General features: G+C 40.2%; 1 protein-coding gene across 1 annotated transcript in view; it reads left to right on the plus strand.

The window, feature by feature from the left end:
- The window catches only part of LOC110951273 (integrin alpha-5-like), a 53,347-nt gene that overhangs the window by 21,786 nt on the left and 4,585 nt on the right, over positions 1 to 26,976 (plus strand). Inside the window, exons 15-27 of the mRNA XM_022194247.2 lie at positions 26 to 139; positions 2,195 to 2,250; positions 2,737 to 2,894; positions 4,935 to 5,072; positions 13,196 to 13,263; positions 18,520 to 18,670; positions 18,832 to 18,924; positions 21,000 to 21,079; positions 21,334 to 21,414; positions 21,514 to 21,619; positions 22,464 to 22,622; positions 22,762 to 22,863; positions 25,968 to 26,081. Of these exons, the coding sequence (XP_022049939.1) occupies positions 26 to 139; positions 2,195 to 2,250; positions 2,737 to 2,894; positions 4,935 to 5,072; positions 13,196 to 13,263; positions 18,520 to 18,670; positions 18,832 to 18,924; positions 21,000 to 21,079; positions 21,334 to 21,414; positions 21,514 to 21,619; positions 22,464 to 22,622; positions 22,762 to 22,863; positions 25,968 to 26,081 (1,420 nt within the window). The remainder of the gene's footprint in view (positions 1 to 25; positions 140 to 2,194; positions 2,251 to 2,736; positions 2,895 to 4,934; positions 5,073 to 13,195; positions 13,264 to 18,519; positions 18,671 to 18,831; positions 18,925 to 20,999; positions 21,080 to 21,333; positions 21,415 to 21,513; positions 21,620 to 22,463; positions 22,623 to 22,761; positions 22,864 to 25,967; positions 26,082 to 26,976) is intronic.

Genomic DNA, 26,976 nt, shown 5'->3' on the forward strand with positions numbered 1-26,976 from the left:
ATTCTTATTCTGTGTCTTCGATTAGAGCTCGACCAATAGTGAGCGCCAGCGCATCCCTCACAGTGCAGCCGACCATGTTTAACCAGGAAGAGAAGACATGTTTGCTGGTCACAGGGAATGAAACCATTTATGTGTCTTGGTGTGTATGCCCACTATTTTTCTTTCAACATTTTTTTTTATTAATAGGAACATTATACTCTGTTTTCCAGGATACAAGACTGGGCACTGTGGCAGAATTATCTCAAATGTAGCTTAAGAGTAGCTGAAGTAGTGCTCTGACAATAACAGAACATGGAAAGTCTTGCAGAGGTTATGTAACACGCATCTTAGTTTGTACTTTACCTCACGAGAATGTCAAATGACTTCATGTTAGCCAGTTTCCTGTCCCGGCTGCTCTGCTCTACGCACTCAGTATTCTTAGATCCAGTGGAGGGAAAAAGGAAAATCCACCAAGCTTTCAATGTCAATTAAGCTCTTTCCACATGTTCACTTTAACCGTTGTATCAAATGTGGAACATTTTTAGACTGCTGCGAGGCATTTGCCAAACTGGCTCGTGTCTCAGTGTCCGCCCGGTAGGTTGATACAAGTAAGTCCTGTTTTCGTGCTTACTAGTGTTTTCTGCTGCCTTGGAAACAAAAAGGGAGACAGAGGGAGGGAACAGGAGGGGCAGTGGTGGGAGAAAAGTAGACAAGCTACATGGAAGGGGTGAAGGAGAGTGTAGAGTGCAGTTATGAGCTCTGGAAAGGTTGGAAAAAGGTTGTAACATTCTTAAAATGAGTGAGATATTGTTGAGCATCAGCAAAAACTCTTTGTAGAGCATGAGATGAGCCTTCCTTCCATTGACATGTGTGCTTCTTGAACCACTTGCGCAACTACGCTCTCGGAAACAAGATTAACAAAGCAGCTGATCAGTCTTTGCTCAGTGCAGCCAAACAGACCGGCGCTGCTAGGAGATATCGGTCACAAACAACCACAATGGCCGTCTGATTTCATGATACATAAGTAGCAGGATGTAGTGAAGATTGTTACCAGTTTTATGTTGCTGATGCATTTATTTGCCTTAAAATGAAAGCCACAAAGTACAGTTTTAATGTGAAGCAGTGGCATCAGGATGTATGGTTTGCATTACCAATAACGGCTCTAATACGAGGAAAAGGTAAAATCATGATTGCTGCATTCTGGTGGTCAATAACAGCAAATATAGATGATCAAGATGGTAAAAACGATAAATTGGAAACTTTCAAAGAACATGACTCAAGATGAGGTTAAGCAGCATCCTGGTGTCAGCAACAACACAACAAACAGCTTGTTTCAAGTACTTTATGTACAATACACATATCTAATTCTAAGCCACATAATGTTGATTTATTTCACTAATGCTGGTTATTCAGACAGGGTTACTGGAGATCTGTAGGTCTTGAAAGTCACTTAAATTCGTTCAAGTTAAAATAAAGGTGCCTTTTTAGTCTGTAGCATCTCATCTGTCACTCCTGCTTACTTTCAGCAATCACACTGCAACTTTTCCAAGAATTGCCCTTTCCAGTCACAGTAAACAGCAGGTACTGCTAAAGGATGGACCTGTAAATGTTAATGGGGACTTCTTTTTGCTTCATATTTACTCCTCAGTTCATCAGAAAAATCCTGGTCCTGTGGATCATTTGAGCTTTAGGAAAATATTTATTTTCTGGGTTAATCGTTTGGTCCCAAAAAAAATCAAAATGGCTTTAAAATTATTTTCAGAAGTCCTATTTTGTCCAAAAATATTTATCTTTATATCATAAGACATATATACTATGTTGTTGAATAAGGTCCAAAACTTTAATTGATTTAATTTGGCAAAACTTGCACAAACCCTGATTTAATTAAAAGTAGATCTTTGTCTTCACTATCTGATCTTTATTGGAATTCATTGCAGGACTGGCAAATTTTGTCACTTATGAAAAGGATACTATATAGATACATAGCGTAAACTACAAATTTAATTACCAATTGGAAATACTTTGATTCACTGTTGCTCTAAAAACCGTAAATGGCACCAAAAAAATCTTGAAAATGTTATTGGTAACTTAAATCTACAAAAGAAGACAAAGAAGTTCCCCAAACTGATGTAAACACATCTCTGAGCTCAGCACATACTGTATGTATGCTAAGTCTTTTTTTTCTTTAATATTTTTGTCTGTGTTAAACCTCCAGTGTCAGCATCAGTTTCTGCCTGCTGGCTAATGGGAAGCACCTCCCCTCTCATCTAGGTGAGGCATGCACACACACAATCATGCACACACACAGATGGTCCCCATTACCTTGCTTTCTTTGTGGAGCCACAAGTATGCTGGACCTCACTGTGGTCAATTTGGCAGTTAAGATCAAGATAAAAGAACAATTGTATAAATACAGGGTAACTTGGTGGGCTCCGGCATTTTAGAAAAGTGTGTGTGTGTTTATTTAAAATGCGTGGGTGTGTATTGTCTGTGTTCTCTGGGCAGTTGTTGTCATGTGGTCTGCAGCCTGTCTGTTTTTGTACAGAGAACAGCACATAAAGACAATGTTTCCCACTGAATATGTTTGTATTTGCATGTGGTGAGGCAATCACATAATGTGATCTGTGCATGTGGCTGTGCATATGTTAACATGCATTTTTGTGTTTTTTAGAGGCACATAATCGTATAGATGATGTGCATATTCACTGTTTTTCTTGCCGTGTGTGTCTATATATATATTATGTGTGCATCTTCAAGGTTTTGTGGTGGAGGTGCAGTTGGACAGTGTGAAGCAGAACCAGAAGCAGTCTATCAGGAGGACTCTGTTCCTGGAGAGCCAGCAGCCCAGTCTGGTGAAGACCTTCAGTCTTGCTAACGGAGAACGATTGTGCCACGACAGCAAGATCTATCTGAGGGTCAGTCACCTTAGCTGTATTTTCACCTCGGCGTCAAGCAGATGGAACAATCATGCAAATACCTAGATGTTTTGGATTGCTAATATACTTAAAGATCGTTTCAATAAGTACATCTGAATCTGTTAAGAATGTAATTGGTTTTGATATTTCATCACAAACCAAACTTTTGACCTGATAAAGGAACAAGCTGCATGTTTGAGGATCAACATCATTATTAGAAACATGGATGTCTTTTTGTAGCCAACATATGTTGAGAAATGCCACTGTAAAGCAAGGAAATGGCCTATTGTAATTGTGTCACTATGTAACCTAAGTATCATTGTTATAGGTTAGTGATATATTCATTGAAGTTACAACAAGCCCCAAGGTTCATTCAGCAACAAGTCTTGTAAAAAAGTCAACAAAAGTTCATCTATCAACAAAAACAAAAGTCAACTCAAAGGTCCTCTTGCTACCTTTTTGGATCTTTCATCTGTATAGAAAAATAGAGCTGGTTCAGATGTCTACAAGTGTTAAAAGGCCTCAGTAGCGGAGTTCCCTGTTTGACTCATAGCCAGCCAGACCTTTCCCACCTGGTATACCCCTGTTCTCCTTCCCTGCTTATCTAGTCTATTCTGTAACTATCAAAAAATGGCAAAATGCCCAAAAAAACTTTCATGGACATGGGCTCATTGATGGCTGGTGTTGGTAACGCACCAAAAAAAACTTATAGTAGCATCTCCCCTAGCAAACACTGATGTAAATAATGATTCAGGACGATCATCAAATCAGCTTTACAACTCTTTACTGAGGCATGACTGGCATTTAGTGTTTTTCTACAAGTCAAAGATGCATTTTGGTAAGAGACAAAAAAAACAACGTTACCAGCTGTTTCCAGATAAACAGACCTGCTTCTACAGATACATATAGAACAGTTACAGACCAAATTATAGTGATAAGTAGCAGGTTGTGAATAAGTCAGACATTTTTAATGCTGTTGTCTGAGGATGAAACAAAACATTTAAAAACGGCCGTGTGCACCATTCTTTAGGCCAATCATCTCAAGATGATTTCATTCAGTTCAGTTTTATTTACATAGTGCCGATTCCTTTGTCATCTCAAGGCACCTAACATGGCAAGGTGAGGACTTTACAATAGTGTCAAGTTTTCGTTTAGATTTTCTTTAAGCAAGATCTTGGAAAGATCAAAATGAGAGAAAGGAAAAGCTCCCCTTTACCAAGAGGAAACCTCCAGCAGAACCAGGCTCAGGGAGGGCAAACATCTGCCTCGACAGGTTGGAGTGAGGGTAAAGGATAGCAGGATAGTAGGATAGAGAAAACCGAGTCCATGAAAGAACAATGGGCACTTAGGATGACTGTGATACCAGACGAGAAGTAACCCTCCAGCCAGCCTGTTGTTATGCCTTTCATATCTTTCACAAATGTTCCTGTTTTTAATCCTGAGGCCTGCTGGTTTTCATTGGATGTATCTAATGAGAGGCTGTTCTACACCTGCAGCACTTATTGAATGTAGCTAACTTGTTGGAAGGACAGAGGTTAAAGTCATTTCCTAATAGACTGGGTTTGAAGTCGTTGTTTGAAGTTGCTGTTTGAGGTGAAACTACTCCAGTACCAGTCTTCTCATCACTTAGTGGTGACCTGATCAAAGATTCGGCTTGACAACGGCACTTATGTCATCTGTGTATGTGTTTCCTCTAAGGTGCCGTGATCAGAGCACTCTGGTCTCTGACAGGATAAGAGCAGAGTAGAAGCTGCCAGCCATCCACTCACCTGTCCATCAACATTTCTCTCCCTGCTGCTCCTTTCTTGTACCCTTTCTTTGAAGGGGCCACATCATAGCGGCTGCTCAAACAGAATTCATGCCACATTGTGGAGAAGCTGAAAACACTCTAAATCCTACTTGTAGGCCAGTTGTTGATGTAACATCTGCTATTGATTGCACAAGACTTTCTGTCTTGTACACTGACTCGATCTTGGGTTTTGTTTTCATCAGTGAGTAACTCTTCAGTTGCTCATGTAGCTGCTTGTTTCTCTGTTACAGGCTGAGGAGGAGTTTCGGGATAAACTCTCTCCCATTTACATCAGCCTCAACTTCAGTCTGGATCCTCAGGCCCCGCTGGACCAACATGGCCTCAGTCCCATCCTGAATTATCAGACAGAACAACTCATAGAGCAGAAGGTAGGTGCACTATCTAAAGACAGGGATCACAATAAGCCACCTAACAGATCACACATTATTTGACATCAGACACCAGGCATCAGTTTCTAGACTTTTTTTTTTTTTTTAAACCAGGGCTTCCATTTGTTGGGATTTTTTTCATGGCACTCCCTTGATATATAAGGATGGTGACAAATTTGGTGCTCAGTTTTGGTACTTTTGTTCAGGTTGAGGTGAAACTACTCAGAAGTATAGTATGCAATTCTTTGTATATTGAGCCAGTTTCTGGTTTTATGCAGCAAAAATGTCATCACTTCTTCTAGTAGGCTCTAAATTTAATCATTACAAATCTTGGAAAACTTTTACTGTGACAATTGGCAACCATAACTATGTTGTCACTGACTATTTAACAAGGCTTTTAATGTAATGAGTTTAATGATAGTGCTCATTTATCTGTTCGTGTATGTCTGGAAAAAACGATGCATGTTAAGAGAATGATGCTTTTTTTTATTTTAGACCATTTTAAAAATGAACAGTTCCCAACCCAACAGCCAATTTGTTCTTTTCTAGTGAGAAAATGCCAAATGGCTGCAAGAATTGGTTAATGAATGGCAGAAAATGAACTATTCTGAGTTAGCTTGTTAGTAGGCAAAAAGGTCAGTCATTTTCTGTTTGAGTCCAGCTTTTCAAATGTGAAGACTTGCTGCATTTTGTTTTATCATATATGGTTGTTTTAGCTACCTGGATAAGACGAATGATTTGAGTAGTCAGGCATAGCTTTTTTTGTATGTTCAACATTTTAAAGCAAGATTTTTTTTGCATTTTAGCTAGGTTTCAATCTAATTTTTTTATAAATAAATTGAGGAAAATGCCTAAAAAAGGTAACAGTTTTCTTTTGCCATTTTAATGTGAATATTAGGAGTTGGTAGCTTAACTCAACAGCTGGTGGCACTAATTCTCCAGGCTTTCTCCTCCTCTTGCACTATTTTCGTCCTCTGTTTGTTGTTTCTAAGAGCCCTGTAATGTTAAATTTCTCCTTTGTGAGATTAATAAAGTCTATCTTATCTTATCTTATCTTATCTTATCTTATCTTATCTTATCTTACCGTTTTCAGAATCTCCTCCATTACATGAGAACAAGCTATTTCACTATTTGGATCATGCAGTAAGGGAACCCTGCAAGTTTTTTTTTTTTTGTCATTTGGCCATTTTAATGGCAGTGTTTGCCTCCTTGGATGCAAATGTTCCACCAAAACAATTCCAACGTCACTATTTTAAAGGGAACACCGCTCCCTTTAAACACTCTAGTACAATTGTTGTATTAGAGTGTGGGTTTTTCCCCTAGCTGAATTCTAATGAGTTGCAGCACACTTCTGTGCTGCATTATTTTTCTAGAAAGACAGCTTATTCTTACATTCTCTACCCAGAATCTCCTTGTTTCAGTCCTCGTTAAAATCTCCAGGGATCTGAAGTGTATCTTTGTGTGGAGCTGTTGAAGTCTATCTAGATACTGTCTTACATTACCCACACTAAACATCTCGACCACACCACTTATACGGCCACACGGCTTGCATCTGAGGAACTAAACAGTCGGTCGCCACAACGGTTACCAGATGAGACAAGAGAATAGCAGACGGCTTGATGAATATTTTCATAATATTTCACCAGACGACCTAAAATCACGGACTGCTGCATACACAGTGATTCACTCTCCTCACCGCAGCACATCTTCCACTGTTACTTTTCATACTGGGAAATTATCTGAATGACGAAGACAGGGGTTAGCATTTAAAAACTCATCAATGGAAGGCCTCTTTATAGTGCAGGAGAGGCTCAGCACTGATGGATCAAGAGCTGCTTACTGCACTCTGGTATTTTTATTTATTTTTTCATCTTTTTCTGTGTGTTTCACATACGAAGAGCTGGAAGGTTTATGGTGGACTGCCGAGTCATGGCTCTGCAAAAACACAGTGGGAGGACTGACGGCTCCATTTGGGTGGGGCGGTGCTCGACTCTCAGACATCTGGTTGTGGTTTGTTTATGTATGTTGCCAGTGGTCCCCTCCACCAGGCAAGAGCTGGAGCCTGCACAACGTGCACATGTTTATATGAATGATATAAGGTGAAGTGAGTGTGTGATGTGGGTGTGCGAGCGTGTACATCATGTGCTTGTAATTGGCCTTTTTTTAACCAGAGTGCACCAATTTTTCCAGCTCAGAATCCTTAAAGGGGAACGCTATGAATTTCATGTGTTCTTCCTTCACTGCAAGTGACAGCAATCTGCAGGCCTTTCATCCATTCGCTGATTACCACGATTCCTGGTTGTTTTATTTGCATCAGACATTAATGTCAGGATTTGAAAGGATAGAGGACACTCGTTCTAGGAAAATATGAACTACGATGGTCCAAAAATATGTATCTGTTGATAATGATTTCTAACTTTTTGCTATCTTATTGTATTTGGGATATGCTCTAAATACTTGAACCACAAATCCTATAACGCTTTGATGAACAGGATGTCGTCATAGAGTCAGAAAATTACATTGCGGTCTGCAACCGGTCCCCGTTATTTTACTATTTTGTTGTTCACATGTCAACAAACTAGCTCTAATAAAAGTTTGCCACGTGAGTTATCAGCTGTTCCTACTTGAACAGTATAGATGTTTTATACTGAAGAAAGCATAGAATTGTGCTGATTATAAGGCAAGTTCTGGAGGTATAAGGAGTTTCTGTATATGATTTCTCAGCAGATTTATGGGTTGTTTGTTTGCAGTAATCTTATGTGGAGTAATACCAGACTTCTATGCTGACAGTAAAGCGTACACTATGTTAAGTGACATCAATGCCTTGAACAGCCCTGCATATGTATTTAGAGTGGATTTGTCTGCTAGTCCATCAAGAATTACAGACAATAAAATGGAATCAAGAATCAGAGGAAATGAACTGGCTGTTAAGTACTTGATATTATGGGAGTGATGCAGCGATGCATTTCATGTTAGATCATTGCTGGGTGTGGTCACAGTGCAGCAGGCCACACTTCTGACCACATCAGCTGCAAAAGTTACACTGCTCAAGATTTTCATTATGTCAAACCGCATTTTTCGTAGTATTAATGGCTCGTCACTTATTGCCTTTAATTGCATTCATGGTCTGTAAATGTGTCTTTTTATGGCAGATTTTGCAGCGACGAGCCCAGTTTGCCGATCTGCACTGAATTGCCCATAACTAATACGAGAGGCGGCTGTTGGAGAGATAATTTCCTGTTGCTGCGCCCAAATATGCCAATGAAAACCATAAACCGGAATACCAGGATGATGATGATGATGATTCATTTGGCATATTAAAACTGCAGATTCATTCAGATTAAGGCATTATGATTTCAGGCAAAACAAATGTTCTTAGCCTTGCAGAAATAGGCAGATTATATGACTCATGTGATTGAACTGGACCAGCTGTGAATGTTGTTCATGTCTATTTTTTTTTTTTTTTTTTTTACCTAAGAGAAAAAAAATAAGTATGTTTCAAGTGTTTCACCTGAAACAATGTTTCCCTTAAGAACAAACATAATGTACAAAAAGTAACAGTACAAACAGCAAGGATTATTACTCTAAGGAACGCAGCGGAGCTATGTGACAATCGGCGTATGTTTGTCTGTGTGCAACATTACTCAAAAACTGAATAACGGATTTGTTTGAAATTTTCAGGGAAGGTCAGAAATGACACAAGGACCCACTCATTAGATTTTGGTAGTGATGTGACTTATAGTCTGGATCCATGGATTTGTTAAGTATTTCCATATATTGTGAGATGGTCTGTATTTATATAGCGCTTTACTATACCTGCAAGGTACCCAAAGCGCTTTACAAGATATGTCACATTCACACACACATTCACATACTGATGGCGGAAGCTGCCATGCAAGGCGCTAACCACGACCCATCAGGAGCAATTAGGGGTTAGGTGTCTTGCTCAGGGACACCTCGACATGAACACGATGGCCACTCTACCCACTGACCCATGCCACCCCCGGATAGCAGCATGGCGTCCCTGTAACTATGACAACAAGTGAACACTACGTCAGCTGCCTGCTGATGATCACATGATTGCAATCCTACTACAAATCCACAGGCTTCTCAGGACTTATCCATTGGAAATGATACAAGGAACAATTGATTAAATTGTGGGGTGTTTGAGTCCCATCAATTCCTGCCGCCCGCTATATATTTAGGTCACGCAATTCGGTATTTGTACATAACGTACACATGCGTAACACATGCCTGTCCTCAGTGCAAGGTCATTTTTTTTATTAAAGATTTCGTCCTTTGGAAATGATACTAAACTGAGCAGCCTTGACGGAGTACTGTGCTCCGAGTGCTTTTCTTGTTTAATCTGTTTTTGTTGAAAGAGAAAGCAGCAATCCTTAAGCTATAGATAAATGACACTGAATGGTACAGTATGGTACCTATGTTTCACCTCACCATTTGATAAGACTACTGATAAGTATATATTATAAACATTGGTGCTCTGAACCCCAAGTAGTTTCTTGGCGTTTCTCTGCTCAAATCAAATTTTTCTCAATTTGTGCTCATTTTTCACTGCACTATAAAATTTTGCACAATCATGGCTAGAAGTAGAGAGAAATGAAGCTGAAATCAAAATGTAGAAACCTTCTTCAAAGTGCCCACAGGTTTTTACCAATACCAAATTAAAGTGGTGACTCTACATACAAGAGATATTTTACAACTTCCTACTACTTACTTTGTACACACAGGCTGCAGTTCAGCCCAGTTCACCTGAAAAGTCCCTGAAGTCTTTCAATGTAACTGCTGAGCCCAGCTGAGTCCGTCATGTCTTCACAACTGCAGTTTTTTTGTTCTACACAGATCCTGATTTCTGCAAATGGTTTATTTTTGGCGAATTTTTAGATGAAACATGTAGAAAAAAGTGATTCTATTAAAAAGTTTAGATTTGATTATGTTTTTCCATTGAAACCAGATGTCACAGATTAGTAGTTCAAAAACTCTTGGAATATTGAAAACTGGAGAATTCTTGATGTTCTTGTAACCTCTGAGTCTGATAAATGGTGGAATTTTGCCTTTTTTCATGTTCATTATTCCCTTCAGTTAAACAAGTAAACCAGTAATGTACTTGACTACAAAATTACTTCATCTGATACCAATCCAGTAACACCAACTATAATTTCTGCACTCATTTACACGCAGCAAAAATATAAATGCAACACTTTTGTTTTTGCTCCCATTTTTTTATGAGATGAACTCAAAGATCTAAAACTTCTTCCACATACACAGTATCACCATTTCTCTCAAATATTGCTCACAAATCTGTCTAAATCTGTGATAGTGAGCACTTCTCCTTTGCCGAGATAATCCATCCCACCTCACAGGTGTGCCATATCAAGATGCTGATTAGACACCATGATTAGTGCACAGGTGTGCCTTAGACTTCCCACAGTAAAAGACCACTCTGAAAGGTGCAGTTTTATCACACAGCACAATGCCACAGATGTGGCAAGATTTGAGGGAGCATGCAATTGGCATGCTGACAGCAGGAATGCCAACCAGAGCTGTTGCTCGTGTATTGAATGTTTATTTCTCTACCATAAGCTGTCTCCAAAGGCGTTTCAGAGAATTTGGTAGTACATCCAACCAGCCTCACAACCGCAGACCACGTGTAACCACACCAGCCCAGGACCTCCACATCCAGCATGTTCACCTCCAAGATGGTCTGAGACCAGCCACTCGGACAGCTGCTGAAACAATGGGTTTGCATAACCAAAGAATTTCTGCACAAACTGTCAGAAACCATCTCAGTGAAGCTCATCTGCATGCTCGTCGTCCTCATCGGGGTCTCCACCTGACTCCAGTTCGTCGTCATAACCGACCTGAGTGGGCAAATGCTCACATTGGATGGCGTATGCCACGTTGGAGACGTGTTCTCTTCACGGATGAATACCGGTTTACACTGTTCAGGGCAGATGGCAGACAGCGTGTGTGGCGTCGTGTGGGTGAGCGGTTTTCTGATGTCAATGTTGTGGATGGAGTGGCACATGGTGGCGGTGGGGTTATGGTACGGGCAGGCGTCAGTTATGGACGAAGAGCACAGGTGCATTTTATTGATGGCATTTTGAATGCACAGAGATACCGTGACGAGATCCTGAGGCCCATTGTTGTGCCATACATCCAAGAACATCGCCTCATGTTGCAGCAGGATAATGCACGGCCCCATGTTGCAAGGATCTGTATAAGATTCTTGGAAGCTGAAAACGTCCCAGTTCTTGCATGGCCAGCATACTCAGCAGACATGTCTCATGCTCTGGATCGGCGTGTACGACAGCGTGTACCAGTTCCAGCCAATATCCAGCAACTTGGCACAGCCATTGAAGAGGAGTGGACCCCCCCCCAATAAAACAAAACTGTACATTTCAGAGTGTCCTTTTATTGTGGGCAGTCTAAGGCACACCTGTGCACTAATCACGGTGTCTAATCAGCATCTTGATATGGCACACCTGTGAGGTGGGATGGATTATCTCAGCAAAGGAGAAGTGCTCACTATCACAGATTTAGACAGATTTGTGAACAATATTTGAGAGAAATGGTGATATTGTGTATGTGGAAAAAGTTTTAGATCTTTGAGTTCATCTCATAAAAAATGGGAGCAAAACCAAAAGTGTTGCATTTATATTTTTGAGTGTATATGGCTCATCTTTATCTCTGTACCTCTTTATCTCTTTTTCTTGCTTTAATCCCCAACTTACATCAAATACAATATTATGTATGATCCTGTTGTGTTCAGTGTGAGCAAAACTGTCAGAACAGAATGAATTTCTTAACTTCTGTCAAGTGAAACAGTTTAACAATAAGATAAATTTTAACCAAAATAAGACAACTGATCTTCATCCTCCAGAGGAGTCACACTTTAGTCCAGTTTACTGTCTTTTTATAATACATTGTTGAACTGTTGATGTATCTAAATCTAGTCTTTATTACCGGTAGATGTGGATGTTTCAAGATCTTCATCCATATTTTTAGAATCTAGTTGTCATAGAAATGATCAGTTTTTAATTTTGGTTCAATGGTTGTAGGAGGAGTGAGTCTTTATCAATCTATACATTTTTGACAGAATTCTTATATTTGCTGTAAGTGATGGTCCACCAGGTTTAATGTTGATGTCTGACTTTTCATTCTGTCATGAGGCCAACAGAGTGGTTTATTCCTCTCAGAGCTGGAGGAAAACACGAGCCACATGGATTGAACATATAGGAAGAAAAAGATGAAAAGTGGTTGGAAGGGAGAGAAGATGAATTGGAGCTTATCACTTGATCTTAGTAACCTTATTACAGGCCGTGCGTGTTCCTGTTTGTTTGGTGTTAAATGACCAATAGCCCCTTGAGTCCTGAATAAATGCAAAACCAGCAACTTGAGGGAGGAATCTCCGCTGAGACACTGTTAACCATTGCCAGGATGATTCTTTGCTCTCTGTGGCATTCTTTTAGAAAGTAATGTTTCCCATATGTCGGAGAAAGATGAAGCCATGGCAACAATGACAGCATGTAGCTACACGAGGGAACAGAAGAGAGACAACGGAGAAGGATCAGGAATAAAGCGAAAAGCTTAAAGGCCAACAAAATGGAAAAGACAGTGCCATCACATCACATTTATCTGTCACTGTGGTTTTAACCAAGTCATCTGTCACATGAGCCTGAGGAGCAGATTATTCCTTCTTCTCCTAAATGTGAGGTTTTCACCCTTTTTGATGGAGACTCCATCCTTTCATTTTTCCCAAACCTTCACCATGTTTTCTCTGTTCTTCGTTTGCCTCCTTTCCACATGTAAGGCACATATTACTTTTATCCTGCAAACATGAAAGGAGACTGCTTTCTCACAACTTCCTGGCATCTGGTTGTTGCCAATATTGCATTAGAGTTTTGTGTATATATGGAGAGCATGTATAGTCTCTATCCTCTCTTATCCTTTCATTAAAGCACGAATCGAGTGTTTTGCCCTCTGTAAACATTCACTTCCTCCGAAGCTTTTCTCCCCCAGTACCTTTGGACTTTTCACCCACCACATACATCCCTCACTCCTCCTCCTCCCTCCATTTATCTCTGTCCTTTGTTCTCTCTCAGGCCCAGATTCAACTGGATTGCGGAGACGACAACATCTGCGTCCCTGACCTCAAGCTGGCTGTTTATGGGTGAGGGGAAGTCACCTTTCTGTTACTTTACCTAATTCAACAAACAGAACCTAGACCCTCCAGCAATTTAATGCTGCCCACCACTTTCTCCCCTCAGTGGCTGATACAGCACAACAAAACTTGCCTGCAAGCTTTCAAAAATGTACAGAAAGTGATGCGTTTAATGTCTGTGGTCACTGGATGGATTATATAGTTGGCTTGAGCCGCAGTTGCCATCTTGACTAAATGGACTAAGCAAAGAAATCGCTTTCTGCTGCAAAGGACACATTTAAAGCACCTTTAACACTTTTATTTTATGGCAACTTGAGTGCAACAGAACAAGACGTTGTTGTGTTCAAGTTGACATGTTATCAATATTCTGTAGAATTCGTGTTTATGTCCAACCAACTGATGTAAGACCAATATTCACTCTTCTTTAGCTCTATAATGGTTTCTACAGACTCTTGAGGAGTACGTCAATCTCTTTAGCTGCTAAATTCTCTGCTGTGTTCTCCAGATAGCTGCTAGTTTTGTCCATATGCCTTTGGTAGTGTGTAGTAGATTGAAAAGAGCTGCCTGCTTCAGCTGAAAACATTGAGAAGAGAGTGAAACAGAGCAAAAAAAAAAAGAAAAGAATTGGGCCTTAAAACTAAAACATTGAGCTGAAAAGTGCTAAACATTAGACATAAGTGTTGGTCTCTCTCATAGGCGTCAGTTTAGGGGGGGACGGTGGGGATGTGTCCCCCCCACTTTTTGTCAGGGGTCATTTTGTCTCCAACACATTCAAATTCTTCACATGTAAGCCGTTGTAAACCCAGTTATTTTCAGCAGTATAGAAAATTCCAACGCTCCTGAACGCACCATCCGCACTCAGCCGAGAGTTTCACAGACATGCAGCACACCTTCGTGAGGTTAAAAAAAACGTGCAGATGCTAAATTTGTGCCCGTGCCAAGTGGAAGCTCCGACCAGAGGCGTGCAGGGGCAAAATTTCGGCCCGGGAGAATTCGTACTATAGCGACCCACAGACCCCTCTATCTGCATGTACCGATAGCTCAAACGGTTGAGTCTCCACTTTTGGTGCAGTGGTTGTGAGTTCGAGCCCAGTTTATGGCATTTTGCCGCCGTTCTTCGACATTTTCTCAAAGTGCTGTCTTACCAACGACACAGAAGCATATGAGAAAAGCAGGCGTACCGCACCAATGCTAAACTTTGATCTCAAGTAGAGTGCCACAAAATATCGTCCCACGGGCCGCAGTTGGCCTGCGAGTTTGAGACTCATGATTTAAAGCATTATTATTATTATTATTATTTTATGACTGGAGCGGCCCACTGGGGATATCCCCGGTGTTCCCGATTACCCAGCACGCCACCCAGGGTGTGCATTTCCATCTGACAATGGCTGTGGTCTCCATCCCCCCCACTTTTAAAAACAAACTGACGCCCTTGGTCTCTCTATATTTGTGTGAACTTTCACTGATGTTATGCATTCAGTTGCCCCTTACACTAACCTTAATGATGACTGATGCAGACTTTAAAATGTAGAATGGATGTACATGTAGTTCTATTCATACTACAATAGATACGCATCTGTTTGGAGATGGTGGCATTGCCCTTCATACCGATTCCAGAAAAACACAGAGCGCAATTTATCTTAAATATGTACAAATCAAAGCACCAGCAAAATCTGGCAGTGACTACTCTCTTTTAATCATAAATTATAAAGGTGCTGAGCTCTTCTAATGGTTAACAAGAATTTGTTTCATGTACCATCTATTTTCTTGGCACATGCGTTGTCGGTGCATTTGCAGTGTGGACTATCTGTGCAGCCACATTCTTTGGACTGTGCGGAACCTTATGTCAGGCGCCTTCACTCTCAAATTGTCCTTAAAAGTTGTGATCACTGGCCTGAAGGTCCTTACAACATGTGAAATGTTCTCACACCAATAGTTCTGAGTCAAAACCGGTCCTCACAAAGTCAAATTGGGCGTCACAAAGATGGCAAAGCTGAAAAAATACTGTACAATGGTAGCGATCTTATACCCGTGATTTTCTTTTAGCATTTCTGCTTTTGACAGTAACATGGAAGGAGAGAGAGGGTTTGACATGCAGCAAAAGCTCTCTGGCCAGAACCAAATACGGGTCACATGGTATCTGCATGTTTACCATTATTCTACCGGGTCACCCCAGTTATCCACAATTTTAAAGATCTGAAGTAAAGAACATTGAACAGTGCAAACAGTATGAATAATTAGTGAATCACCAGAAGCTGTTTGTGTTTAGTTAAAGCCATTTCATGGAGTTTTTAACTTCTGGTAGTGGTGTGGAGCAAAGTGCTTATCAGCAGGTCCATGTATGCAGGAATGATGGTGCTCCATCAATTCACATGACTGCCAAGATGCAGGTTTACAAATACAAATGTTTCACGAGGAAGGGAACAGTTTTAGGCCCCTGTGATACACAAAATGTGTTTTGTTGAGAAAAACTGAATGTAAGCAATCCTGTCTTTGCTTATGGAAAAACTCTGAAAGTGAATTTATACCAGGGGTTAGTTTTCACGGACACCGTACAATCTACATGTAATCCATCAGTGTAAATGTCAAGTGTTGAATTTGTTGACAAAGAAGAGAACATTTTAAAACACAAGATTAGATGGATAGAGTGAAGCTATTTAAAGAATAGAGTAGATGAATAGGAATGATTGTGGCTTATAACAAGAGTACACTGGGATACAGATTTGGCATAATCACAGTTTATTATTAATTAATCCTGCATGCTCGTTTGTGAAATCAAACCAACCAGATATTTGGCAGAGTCTCGGTCCATTCACAAAGTGAACACACACGCTCTGACTTTCTCCTCCCAGCCAGCTCTGTTTTCCATTACGTGGCCATGTGATTTATCTTAGCTGCAGAAATACAATCAGTGCTAAAAAATTCCCACGAAAACTCAAAGGTCTGCGTGTGTAGTTTCCACGGGACCGAGCTGAAATGATTCAGCATTTTAACTAAACAGAACTCCCCTTCACTGACACTCTAAGGCAGCATTTTTCTCTTGCTTGCCAGGAATTTGCAAACGGTGGGTGTTTAACGTTCACATCCCAGAGATTGGTGTTTTAGTTGTTTCTTCAGGCTTCAGTTATGCTTTTAGGAGCATTGTGATCCACTGCTGTATTTTCCCAGCAAATGAAATTCAGGTTATTGTAACATCCCACCGATGTACTGCAGATTTCTGTCTGCGGAGGGTTGCTGCTATGGCATTAGTGTTACTTCCTCTGCATTTGCTAAACTTGCTCTGGTCTAATTAAGATCATCTGGTGGTTGTCTTACCTAGCGTGGGGTCACTGTGTCCAGACCCTCTGAAGATGAAGGGGGAGGGGAGAAGGAAATGGAATGAAAGAAGAACCCCATTTCAACCAGACTGTTTCTCCCTTTTCAATAGAAACATGAATTTACTACCAGTAAGTGCAGTCAATGGGGGAGGGTTTGGAGTCGGAGGGTGTCGAGAGGATTTACGGAATTACACTGGAAATGTGTTTGCACACAGGGGCGTCGCTGTGAACATGCAGAATAAGGTGGGGGTCGGTTTCCTGAGACAAATCACAGTGATCAGATTTGGGTCGTTTCCCAGGTCGGTCATGCAGAGATATGCAGGAGAAAATGGCCTTTGGGGACCCTCAAACAGAGATGCATTGTCTGGAGAGACTCTGCGTTCCTGCTTTTCATTATATTTTACGTTCTTCTTGGGCATTCTAGTCATGCCCTGCACCAGGGGACTTCAAATAGATGTGGCAACGAAGGTAGAACAAACAAAACTGTGCCAGCGTATCGAGGCTGTACAGGCATGTTGCTGCTTTCAGTCATTTTGATTGCAACAGATAAATGGGCTTTTTGAAACTGAAAAAAATAATGCCTGTGATAGTCATGGGAAATCCCACAAAAACACATAAACAACACAAGAAGAAGCATCTACAGCCATGCTGTTGGCTAAATGCTAATCACAGCATGCTAACATGCTTTCAAAGGCAATTCTGACTTAATATTTAGCAGCTATGCTGTTTTTTTTTTTTTTTTTTACCATGTTTCCTTTCTTAGTTTGCAATCAGGCTTTCAGGTATATGTCACTGTTCAGACTATGACTGGGGTAACTGGACCAGGTTGTACCAGTCTGGTTCAGCAAAAACCATCCCTTAGTTTGGGATGTCCAGTCATTGAAAGACATCCTAATAATGATTCATCCAGGATCTTAGGAAAACTGCAAAACTGTTTTATTTTTTCCATGCAGCAATGAGTGTTTTCATGGGATTTGCTGTGAGGACTAACTCCAGAGTTTCAAGATTGAAATCGGTGCAAGCCAGTGGTCTGTTCATGTGGTTTGTCCAGGGTTTCTTAAGTTGCTAAATTTTGGACTTTTTTTGGTGATATTTCTGGATTCCTTAAAGCTGCAGTCATCAATATTTTTATATTCACTGTGCATCAAATGACTGTATGCAACATGAATATGGTGACCTTAATGATGAGCCAACAGTTGGTAAACATTCTGCCATTTTCCTCAGTTTTATGGAGAAGTTTTGCTTTTTTTCACTTCACTGTTTTGGTTCTAAGACGAGCAACTTTAACGTTTGGGTTCAGTCTCATAGCTCACGTGAGAAGTAAAGAAAATGGACTAAACACGACATGTTTGTGAACATAACAGAGCATTTAATAGCTGAAGAGCATCTTCAATCTTTGTGTTTTTATGTGTTTACTATTATCTTCTGAAGGTAGCAGAAAATACATTTAAGCTACAGTAGAGTTATTATTGGGCTTAGATTCATCAAATGGCCATAGAGGAGACTTCACATGCATGTCTGTTGAAAGTGTAAATGAAGGGTAAATGAAAAAGTATTTACACAACAAAAATTTGGATAATAAACTTCATTCCAGTTTATGCAATAGTAAGAAAAAAAAACCTCAATCTGTATAATGGTTCATAGAATAAACCTCTCTTTATTTCTTGAATGCTGCATATTTTGGTTTTTGAAGACATTTCACTTCTCGTTTTCACCTTGTTTTCACCTCTCATTCAACATGCTTTGGGAACGAGCTGAAAAACTGGGAACTGAAATGCCTTTAAGAACCAAAAAGAGAAGTCCAGTTGCTTTTTATTGCAGCTCTTAGGAACACAATGACCTGGATGTGTTCTTATGACTGTCAACAACCTGTAAAGAGTGGATCAGTTTTCATTGTGAAAACGTGAGAGGAGGCACAGTCATGATGTTGTGGTTCTTCTTTTCCCAGTGACAGAACAGAGGTTTACCTTGGCGATGAAAACTCCTTAAGCCTGACCTTCAATGCCAGGAATGAGGGGGAAGGCGGAGCGTATGAGGCTGAGCTTTACGTAGCTCTTCCCTCGGAGGCCGACTACAGTGGAATAGCTCGCAACAATGCGGTGAGGCTGACAATGACCAGCGTAAACCTTTAGTGAGAGCTTCTTATGCGTGTTGTGTTGAGGGTGGATAATCATGTTAACAAATCATCAGAGTACCTGACACAGTATCAGTATTAAAGGTGAAAGGCTGACAGAATTCGATGTCTTTGTGTTCGTTTCAGAGCCTGACCCAGCTGACGTGCAGCTACGAGGCAGAAAACCAAACCCGTTATCTCGTGTGCGATCTGGGAAATCCCATGAAGTCTGGTACCAGTGTAAGAGCCAATAAAACCCACATGTTGTTTTTGGCCTTTCCCACTTTTTGTGTCTCAGTACAATTAAGTAGAGTCAACTTGTGTAATTCATATAAAAGCAAACTCAACATGTTTTTACACAGACCTGATAAAACATGAAAATGTTTTGCGTTTTTTTCTAGAACGATAAGTCATTCATTGTTTCCAATAGCTGATGTATATCTAAGACAGAAAAACAGCCCAGGCTCTGTTAATGACTGCTCACTGTCTGCTAAAATAACTTCTACAATGAAAGGATGACATGAAGTGCAGCTACATTGGAAAAGATCATGTGCAGATGAAGAATGGGGTGACAAACCAGAAATCTCAGGTCAGTAAGATAGAAGTACTTCGGTTGTCGACTCTGTTTATGGACTGTTGCTGTTCCTGGAGGACTTTGTGAAGTTTTGTGAACATTTTGAAGAACAGGACCACATTCTCGGACCCATTAATCTAGAAAATCCCATAGATGTTTGACATGTCAAGAGAGTCTGCAGACTGTGGTAGGAACTGGAATATATTCAGCTGCTGGAGGGACACTGCATATTTTGGTGACATGAGGATGCATAAGATGGAAGATAATGAATGAATAACTACAGATGTCAGGATTTCATCTAGTTTTGCCGGGCATTGAGGTTGTCATCAATGAAATGCAGATGTGTTCTTTGTCCATGGCATGACTCCTCCACCTCCATGGGCTGCTCTCTACAACGCTGGCATCCACATAAACGTAACATCTGCCATCTGCTCTGCACAGCTGGAAACAAGATTCAGAACAGGATTGTCCTCAATCTTTCTAGTGTCCAACAAATGTCCACTGGAGCTGATTATGATGTCATTCATAAACCAGGCAATTCCTTTAGTTTGAGCAACAACTTCATCAGCAGTCTAGGTAGCCAATCACAAATGATTTCATAGAAAAGCATGTAAGATGTGAATATCTTAGTCAAGCGATGACATGTGGTTTGCAGTTATTTGGCAGATTGTCTCTCAAAACGATTTCTTAGACGACAAATAGCTGACATTCATCCAGCCTTTATTTTTTCAGGCACTTCTAAGACCTTAAACACTGTCAACTTATCAGTAGTACCAACAAAATCCAACAAAATATTGTAAAAGATGCCTTTTTGTTTGTTGATGACAGAACAATGACAGAGAATCTACATATAGCTGTGTAGATTCATTGGAGTCCTAGGAACTTCAGTAGGAAGCAACTAGACTTTTCTTTTAAGTTCTTAAGATAAGATAAGATAAGATAGACTTTATTAATCTCACAAAGGAGAAATTTAACGTTACAGGGCTCTTAGAAACAAAAAACAGAGGAGTGCAAAAAGTCACGAAAGTGTAAGAATAAGACAATAAATATTGCACATAATAACAACTACACAGTAGTGTTATATAGTCTGATGGCAGTGGGGATGAAGGACCTGCGGTAGCGCGCCTTCTTGCACTGAGGGTGTCTGAGTCTCGTGCTAAAGGAGCTGCTCAGCTCCACTACAGTCCGGTGCAGTGGGTGGGAGCTGTTGTCCATGATGGATGAGAGCTTGGTCAACATCCTCCTCTCACCCACATCCATCACAGCCCAGGACAGAGCTGGCCCTCTTGGTCAGCTTGTTCAGTCTCTTCATGTCCCGCTCTGTGCTGCCCGGGGCCCAGCAGACGACAGCGTAGAGGAAAGCAGAGGTTACCACAGTGTCATAAAAAGTCCTTAGTAGAGGTCTGCACACTCCGAAAGACCTCAGCCTCCTCAGAAGGTGGAGGCGACTCTGGCCCTTCTTGTACAGAGCATCAGTGTTGTGGGACCAGTCCAGTTTATTGTTGAGGTGAACACCCAGGTACTTGAAACTGTCCACTGTTTGAAGACATTTCTTCATCCAAGAGGCTGTTTTGGTTCTTAGAGTTCAGTTCAGTTACAAGAGAAGAAGCCTTTTGAATGAAGGTGAACCTAAAAACAAAAGAAGTTTACTTTCATCCTACTGAAGCTCCTGTGATTTGACAGACCAAAATCAAATGTTCCTTGGATTAATTATATGCATTTTCTGTGATTCAATTCCTAGTTAATGGCTGGTCTTCGCTTCACTGTGCCCAGACTGAAGGATACTCACAAGACTATTCAGTTTGAGCTACAAATACGAAGGTAGGTTACTTTTCTAAGAGCCCAGTACAGTGTGGCAGGATACAATCATTTGTGGCAACTCAAAGTTTAGTGGAATGTGCCTCTAATTTGTTAACTTATTCAAGCTAAGTATCAAGTTAATGTTTGGGATATTTGTAGCTATCAACATGAAGACTTGTCTGTTCAAACTGTTGCACAATGACTATTATGTGACCATAATTCAAACATTTTCAGCTGTTTTATCAGATGCTAGATAAATGCTGTGTCTGTTGCAGTAAAAATGCCAATAACTCAGAGAGTGAGGTGGTGCTGTATGAGCTGGAGGTGGCTGCCATGGCTGAGGTCATTCTGCAGGGGTGAGGCTTCACTGTGGACTCCACCACTACATCATTGCATTATCATTAAAAAATGCTATCTGATCCTGATTCTTGCTAAGCTGACTGTGCCTCCTGCAGTGTTTCTCGACCAGACAAAGTCATCTTTCCTCCTCCCAACTGGACGGTTCGGCAGAGTCTTGTGGAGGAGCAGGACGTCGGGCCTGAGCTTCAGCAGGTCTATGAGGTGAAATCTTATTCTTACTACTCTCCTGTATTGACTAGTGGTGTTTTCAGTATAGTGTAGTTGGAGTTTTAATTCAATGACCAATGGGAGACTGATTGAAATTATGAGTGATGGAGCAGAGAATTGTGATTTTTTTTTTTTTTTTTCTAAGAAGAGGGCTGTCTGGCTTTTTCTGTTTTTAGAAAGCAAAGCTCTTACAACATGATCAAGCCTCTGAACCCCAAAACTCACTAGTGGGTTTTAAAGCAGGGTATTTTTTTTTTTTATAAGTCACCAAAATTACATAATTCTTTCTAGAGCGAGAAACTATAAACATGGGAAGAATCATTGTATTTTCAAATTAATCTTGCATGACTTTTGGTTTTGCCAGGTAACAACAATCAAATCTAAGCTAAAATTCTTTCTCTAAAGCTTTAAAATTTCTCCATAAGAAACACATTTTTCTGTTAGAGCCTTTTTGTGTAGAGTTTGTGTTCTCTAAGTTGACTGTGGGTTTGTGCATAGTTGTCTGTTTCTGTGTGTTGGTCCTGTGGTGGACCGGAAACCGTTTATAGCCCACCTCTCGCCCTATGTTAGCCAGGATAGATTCCAGTCCCCCTGCTACCCTCTACAGGATGAAGCAGGTACAGATAATGGAAAGATGAGGAAATGGTGTTTATAAATCAAATGGAAGAGTCAGCCTCCCTCATCATTCCACTGTTTTTCATCCAGTTCCTTACGGAAACGAAAATCCTTTATACTTGGAGCAAATCAATTAATCTTAAAGTAACTTGCTCCAGTTTTGTTTCCAGTGACGTTTGCAGCAGCAGCACCTCAGTTCAAACCATATTTCTCTTTCTCTTAGCTGGTGAATGACGGGCCCAGTTTGGTGAGTGAGTTAATCTTGGAGGTGAAATGTCCTCTGAAGGCTCACGGCTACGAGCTGCTCTACCCGGTGGAGATACTCACCGAGGGTCCGCTCAGCTGCTCCTCCAAAACAGCCTTCAATGCACTGAAACTCAAGGTGAAGATGCATTTAAACACTGGCATAAGTGCACACAAACAGCTTGGTTGGCATGGTGACACCATTACCCTTGGTCTATTCTGGGCCCTGAACATTGTCTTGTGGTTGATGATGACAGTGTTTATGCATGCACCTTCAGCCTCCAGCACCAGAGGGTCCGACGGCACTGAAGTCCAACACTGAACACCACATCCAGAGGAGGGAGGTGTACAGGGATCCACTGGCTGAACAAACAAACCTGGTGAGAGAGGGGAGAAAATCTAGTTGTAAAGCATTTTCAATGAAAAAACACATGATCATTTACAGAAACAAGCATATACATACTGCATTTCTACAAATACCTTAAAAGAATGCACCACTGATTCAGCACTACTTTAACATGGTCAGACTCCCATTCAAAGTCAGTGAAATAAAACCTGAGCTATTGTCTGTTTGCTTAGAGACTGTGGTGTGTTAAACCCATAGCAGATCATGTAGCCTCCAGCCATAAACCTCAAGCAGAGATGAGACCGACAGCCCTCACAGCCACGTGTCTAACCATTGCTGCAACACAAAACAAGAAAAAAATCAAATCAATATCATATCAATTGGTCTAGAAGTCGTGAATTTTTCCTCAAATAGTGCGAAGATTGAGCAGAAAATGTTCTTAAAAACAAATCTCTCTCGTCTAATGTCAAGCCTAGCTAACTGAAAGCTATAATCTGACATAATAACCCATTTTGGTTGAATTTGTTTGTCTGCTCGAAACTTGTGAGAACATTTTTACTTCATCAGCTGTGTTTCCATTATTTATTTTTAGGCACATTTTGAAGCGTCTCATTTGAACAAGTTAATGGAAGCAGTGATAATTGAGATAAAAATTCCCAGTTTCACAAAACACCCGCTCACTTCAGGGTTTTTTTTTTTGGCTTTCTGTATAAAGCATTGATGCACTTCACTGAAGACAGGAACACATTTTTCAAATGTAATGGTGCTTATTTAACCGGCATAACTGATCAGCTGTTTCTTTCACTTCCTTCACTTGTGGACAGCATGAAACACGGCCAATACCAGGTTGTGAAAGAATAATTATAACTTATCAGACTCAAAACAGATTCTGAGGACTTCATCTTTTTCTCAAGTTTTATTTGTTTCCTCTTCCTCCATGTGGTTTTTGGCTGTTGGAAACACACCACACCACAACAGAAGCCCTTAAATCAAATCAATAACCCTTTGTGTTGGGAGTTCAGTTACTGGACTGTGTTTTCATTAGTGTGCGGCTCTGCTGAGCGGTTTTGCTCTTGAATGTAGTGTACTGAAACCGAAATAGCCCAATCATTTGATGCAGTTCCGCCTTCCGCACTAAACGTTTAAATCATAATCAAATTATTTCTTTCAACAGAGGAAATGGGAATGCATACGATGAGCTCTGGTCAACATCTCCTGCTGCGTTGCTGTAATCGTTTGTGAGATGAGGTTAATTAGATTTGTGATTTAGTGAGTTATTTTAGTGCGGCCTGCGTCACTGTCATGTTTGACGTTTGTGATGGTATTCTAATAAACATTTTGAAATCAGAGAATCCAACCACGTGAAGACAGTTTCAATCTTCCACTTAGTGTTAGGGTTTTAATTACTAAACTGGCGCTAACTTAGAGGGAGTTTGCAGTTGTGCCTGAACAACACTGAGATACGACATCTATAGATGGTAAAAGTACAAACAGAAAGTCATAAGGAGAAGGAATACTGTACATGCCCATGGCTGGATTAGCCAACCTTGGATTCCAGGGTGTTTTTTTAATGCCCTTTGCTGCCTCACCTCAGATTTGATGTAGGATTTTCTGCTTAAAGACGAATTAATTTGGGTCAAGGTTATCATGTGAACAAAACTTGCAAAGTATTCATATGTTAATGCGTGATTTCGGGACACTCGGACGTCTTTCAAGATCAGGCAACAGAATGCTACCACAATGTCACGTCTGTTCTAGTAGCTACAATGAATCTCTCATTTAGCATTTTGTTGTAGAAAAGTGAAGCCTAGTCCTGAGGTTCCAACACAAACCTTCACACACTACAAAAGTTGCTATAGACAGAAAAAGAGAAACTACAACCACGGCAGCTTGGGTACTACAGAATGCCATTTGAAACTCTGTTTCATTCATTCCAACTTATCAAAACTCTCTTCTAATGTTACTTTTTTTATTATGTCAAAAGTAACCCCTCAACTCATTTATGGACTTGTGTTCAGTGTTCAGAAATGGAATAAACAACAATGTTGGGGTGATTTTCAAAAAATATTCAACATATTAGACAGAACATACTGCAGAAAAAGATTCTGTTCCAAAGTTTGTGTACTTGTAATTGTGAGCGGGGTTTTGAATGAGATTTTCTGAGAGCAGAACCTGTTTCATGTCTATAAACTCTCATTGTGAGACTGAAAATTTTGGTTGCCATTGTTAATTCAGCCTTTTACGTGCCACAGCGCTGTGATGTATGAAAGGTGCTGCCCACAGTGCATACATGGAGACTCACAACTGCTCTTCTTGACATTTCTGAAAGCAACTAAATGTAAAAGTCATCACAGGGGCTGTCCAAGTTTTAGAGCAGCTGGTTTTAACATTTTTTTTTATTAAAGCTATAAAGTAGACCAATAATGGATTGTTGTAACTTGGACTGCTCAGTAACAAAAAAGTAATGAAAGGCAACAACAAAAAATGCTGCTTGCTTTGCTTTAAAAACAACAAAAAGAAGTATGTTATCACATGCGGGGTATTCCATTGCGTGAAGAGTATGTAGCTGTGTCACTGAACTTCTCAAAGGAAACGGCTACACTGGGTCATTTGTATTTCAAGATCAAGATGTATTTTTTCACTTGGGAGAATTTGTCTTGGATTCAAAATTACTGAATTACACAGAACCTTAGTTGCAGATTGTACATCAGAGGACCAAAGTCAAGAAGCGCATATATTGAAAGGATCAACTCAAGATCCAGGAAAATGTAAAACACCTTTACAGGGCTGTCACTCAATAATATAAAGCAGTATTTTTATTTAATTTTTTTTTAAATAAAAATGCAGTAGAAACAATTCAAATGTAAGAAAAACCATAGCATTATTCATGCTGGTGTCCAAAAGTAGTGACAAATTTTGACATGGAAGGGAGCAGCCACTTGGTGTAATGCTTTATTTTTGACATTTGTTTCCACAATTTTACTCATACTAACTATCAAATAAAATATTTCATTTCAATAATGGGAGTCTTTAGAAAAAATACTTGATTTTGAGAGGATGCTGGTGTGGAAGACCTGTATGATGTAGTCAGTTTGATGCTGTTTAATGTGTAGCATTTACATGTGTATCCATGTGCAGACATGCAGTGCAGTGGAGTGTTGGCAGCTGCAGTGTAACGTGGGTCTTCTGCAGAGAGGAGCCAGCGTCCTCCTCATCGCACGCTCCAGAGTCTGGGCCGAAACCTTCATCGAGGTGAGGCTACAGGTCCAGGAACCCTGCATTGCTGCTCTTCATTCCTTATCATATGTGTACTGAAACCAAATTAAAAAGGAAAAACCCAGAGTGGATGAGAAAATCAAGAGAAAGAGACTGTCTGTGCTCTTGTACTGCCCTCTGGTGGTGGGGGACAATCAAAGATGGTGCATCCCATCACCATGGTTATTCAGACAAATGTTATTTTCTTTCATACAATGTTTGTACGGGTTTTACACTGTTTGTGAAATCCTAAAGTCAGTCATTTTATTAGCACATTTCCCCATATTTCTAAACGGGGGAGATGTACTTACTACAGTGAACAAAATTGTGAATGTAGCATTGGATATGTTATAAAGTTCTATCCATTTTTTTAAGGTAATGACTATTTGGTGTTCCAACAAACATCATCTCTGATAATTATGAACAAAACAAGTGCATGCTATATTGGAAATAATAATAGAAATGCTGTCTAAAATAAATTCTTCAAGGCCCATAGAGAATTTGTGGACATTCAGGTGCCAGCAGCTGGTTCTTGTCTTTCTCTTGTCATCTGTAGCATCAAGTCATCTGATCAAGTTTTATTTTAAGGGTCTTTTACAGTCTCTGGTCAAAGGAGCGTCTGTGTGCTGGTCACATTATCTGATCATTGTCCTTTAGAAACACATCAGACCAGACTGTAGGTTAACTCAGTGTTTTTGAACTTTTTACTTGTTGAAATGCTCATAAACCTCTTGTGCACAGCTGGATAAATTTAACATTTTCTCACCAATAGGATAGAAATGGGACTTTAATCTTCTCTAAATTTGAAAAGAAGACCATTTGCATGCTGTTTGTAATTTATCTTGATTTCATATCTTTAATAAGACATCCTATCAGTTTCTCATTGAATAGT

This window comes from Acanthochromis polyacanthus, chromosome 5 (genome assembly GCF_021347895.1).
Source record: "Acanthochromis polyacanthus isolate Apoly-LR-REF ecotype Palm Island chromosome 5, KAUST_Apoly_ChrSc, whole genome shotgun sequence".
NCBI lineage: Eukaryota > Metazoa > Chordata > Actinopteri > Pomacentridae > Acanthochromis > Acanthochromis polyacanthus.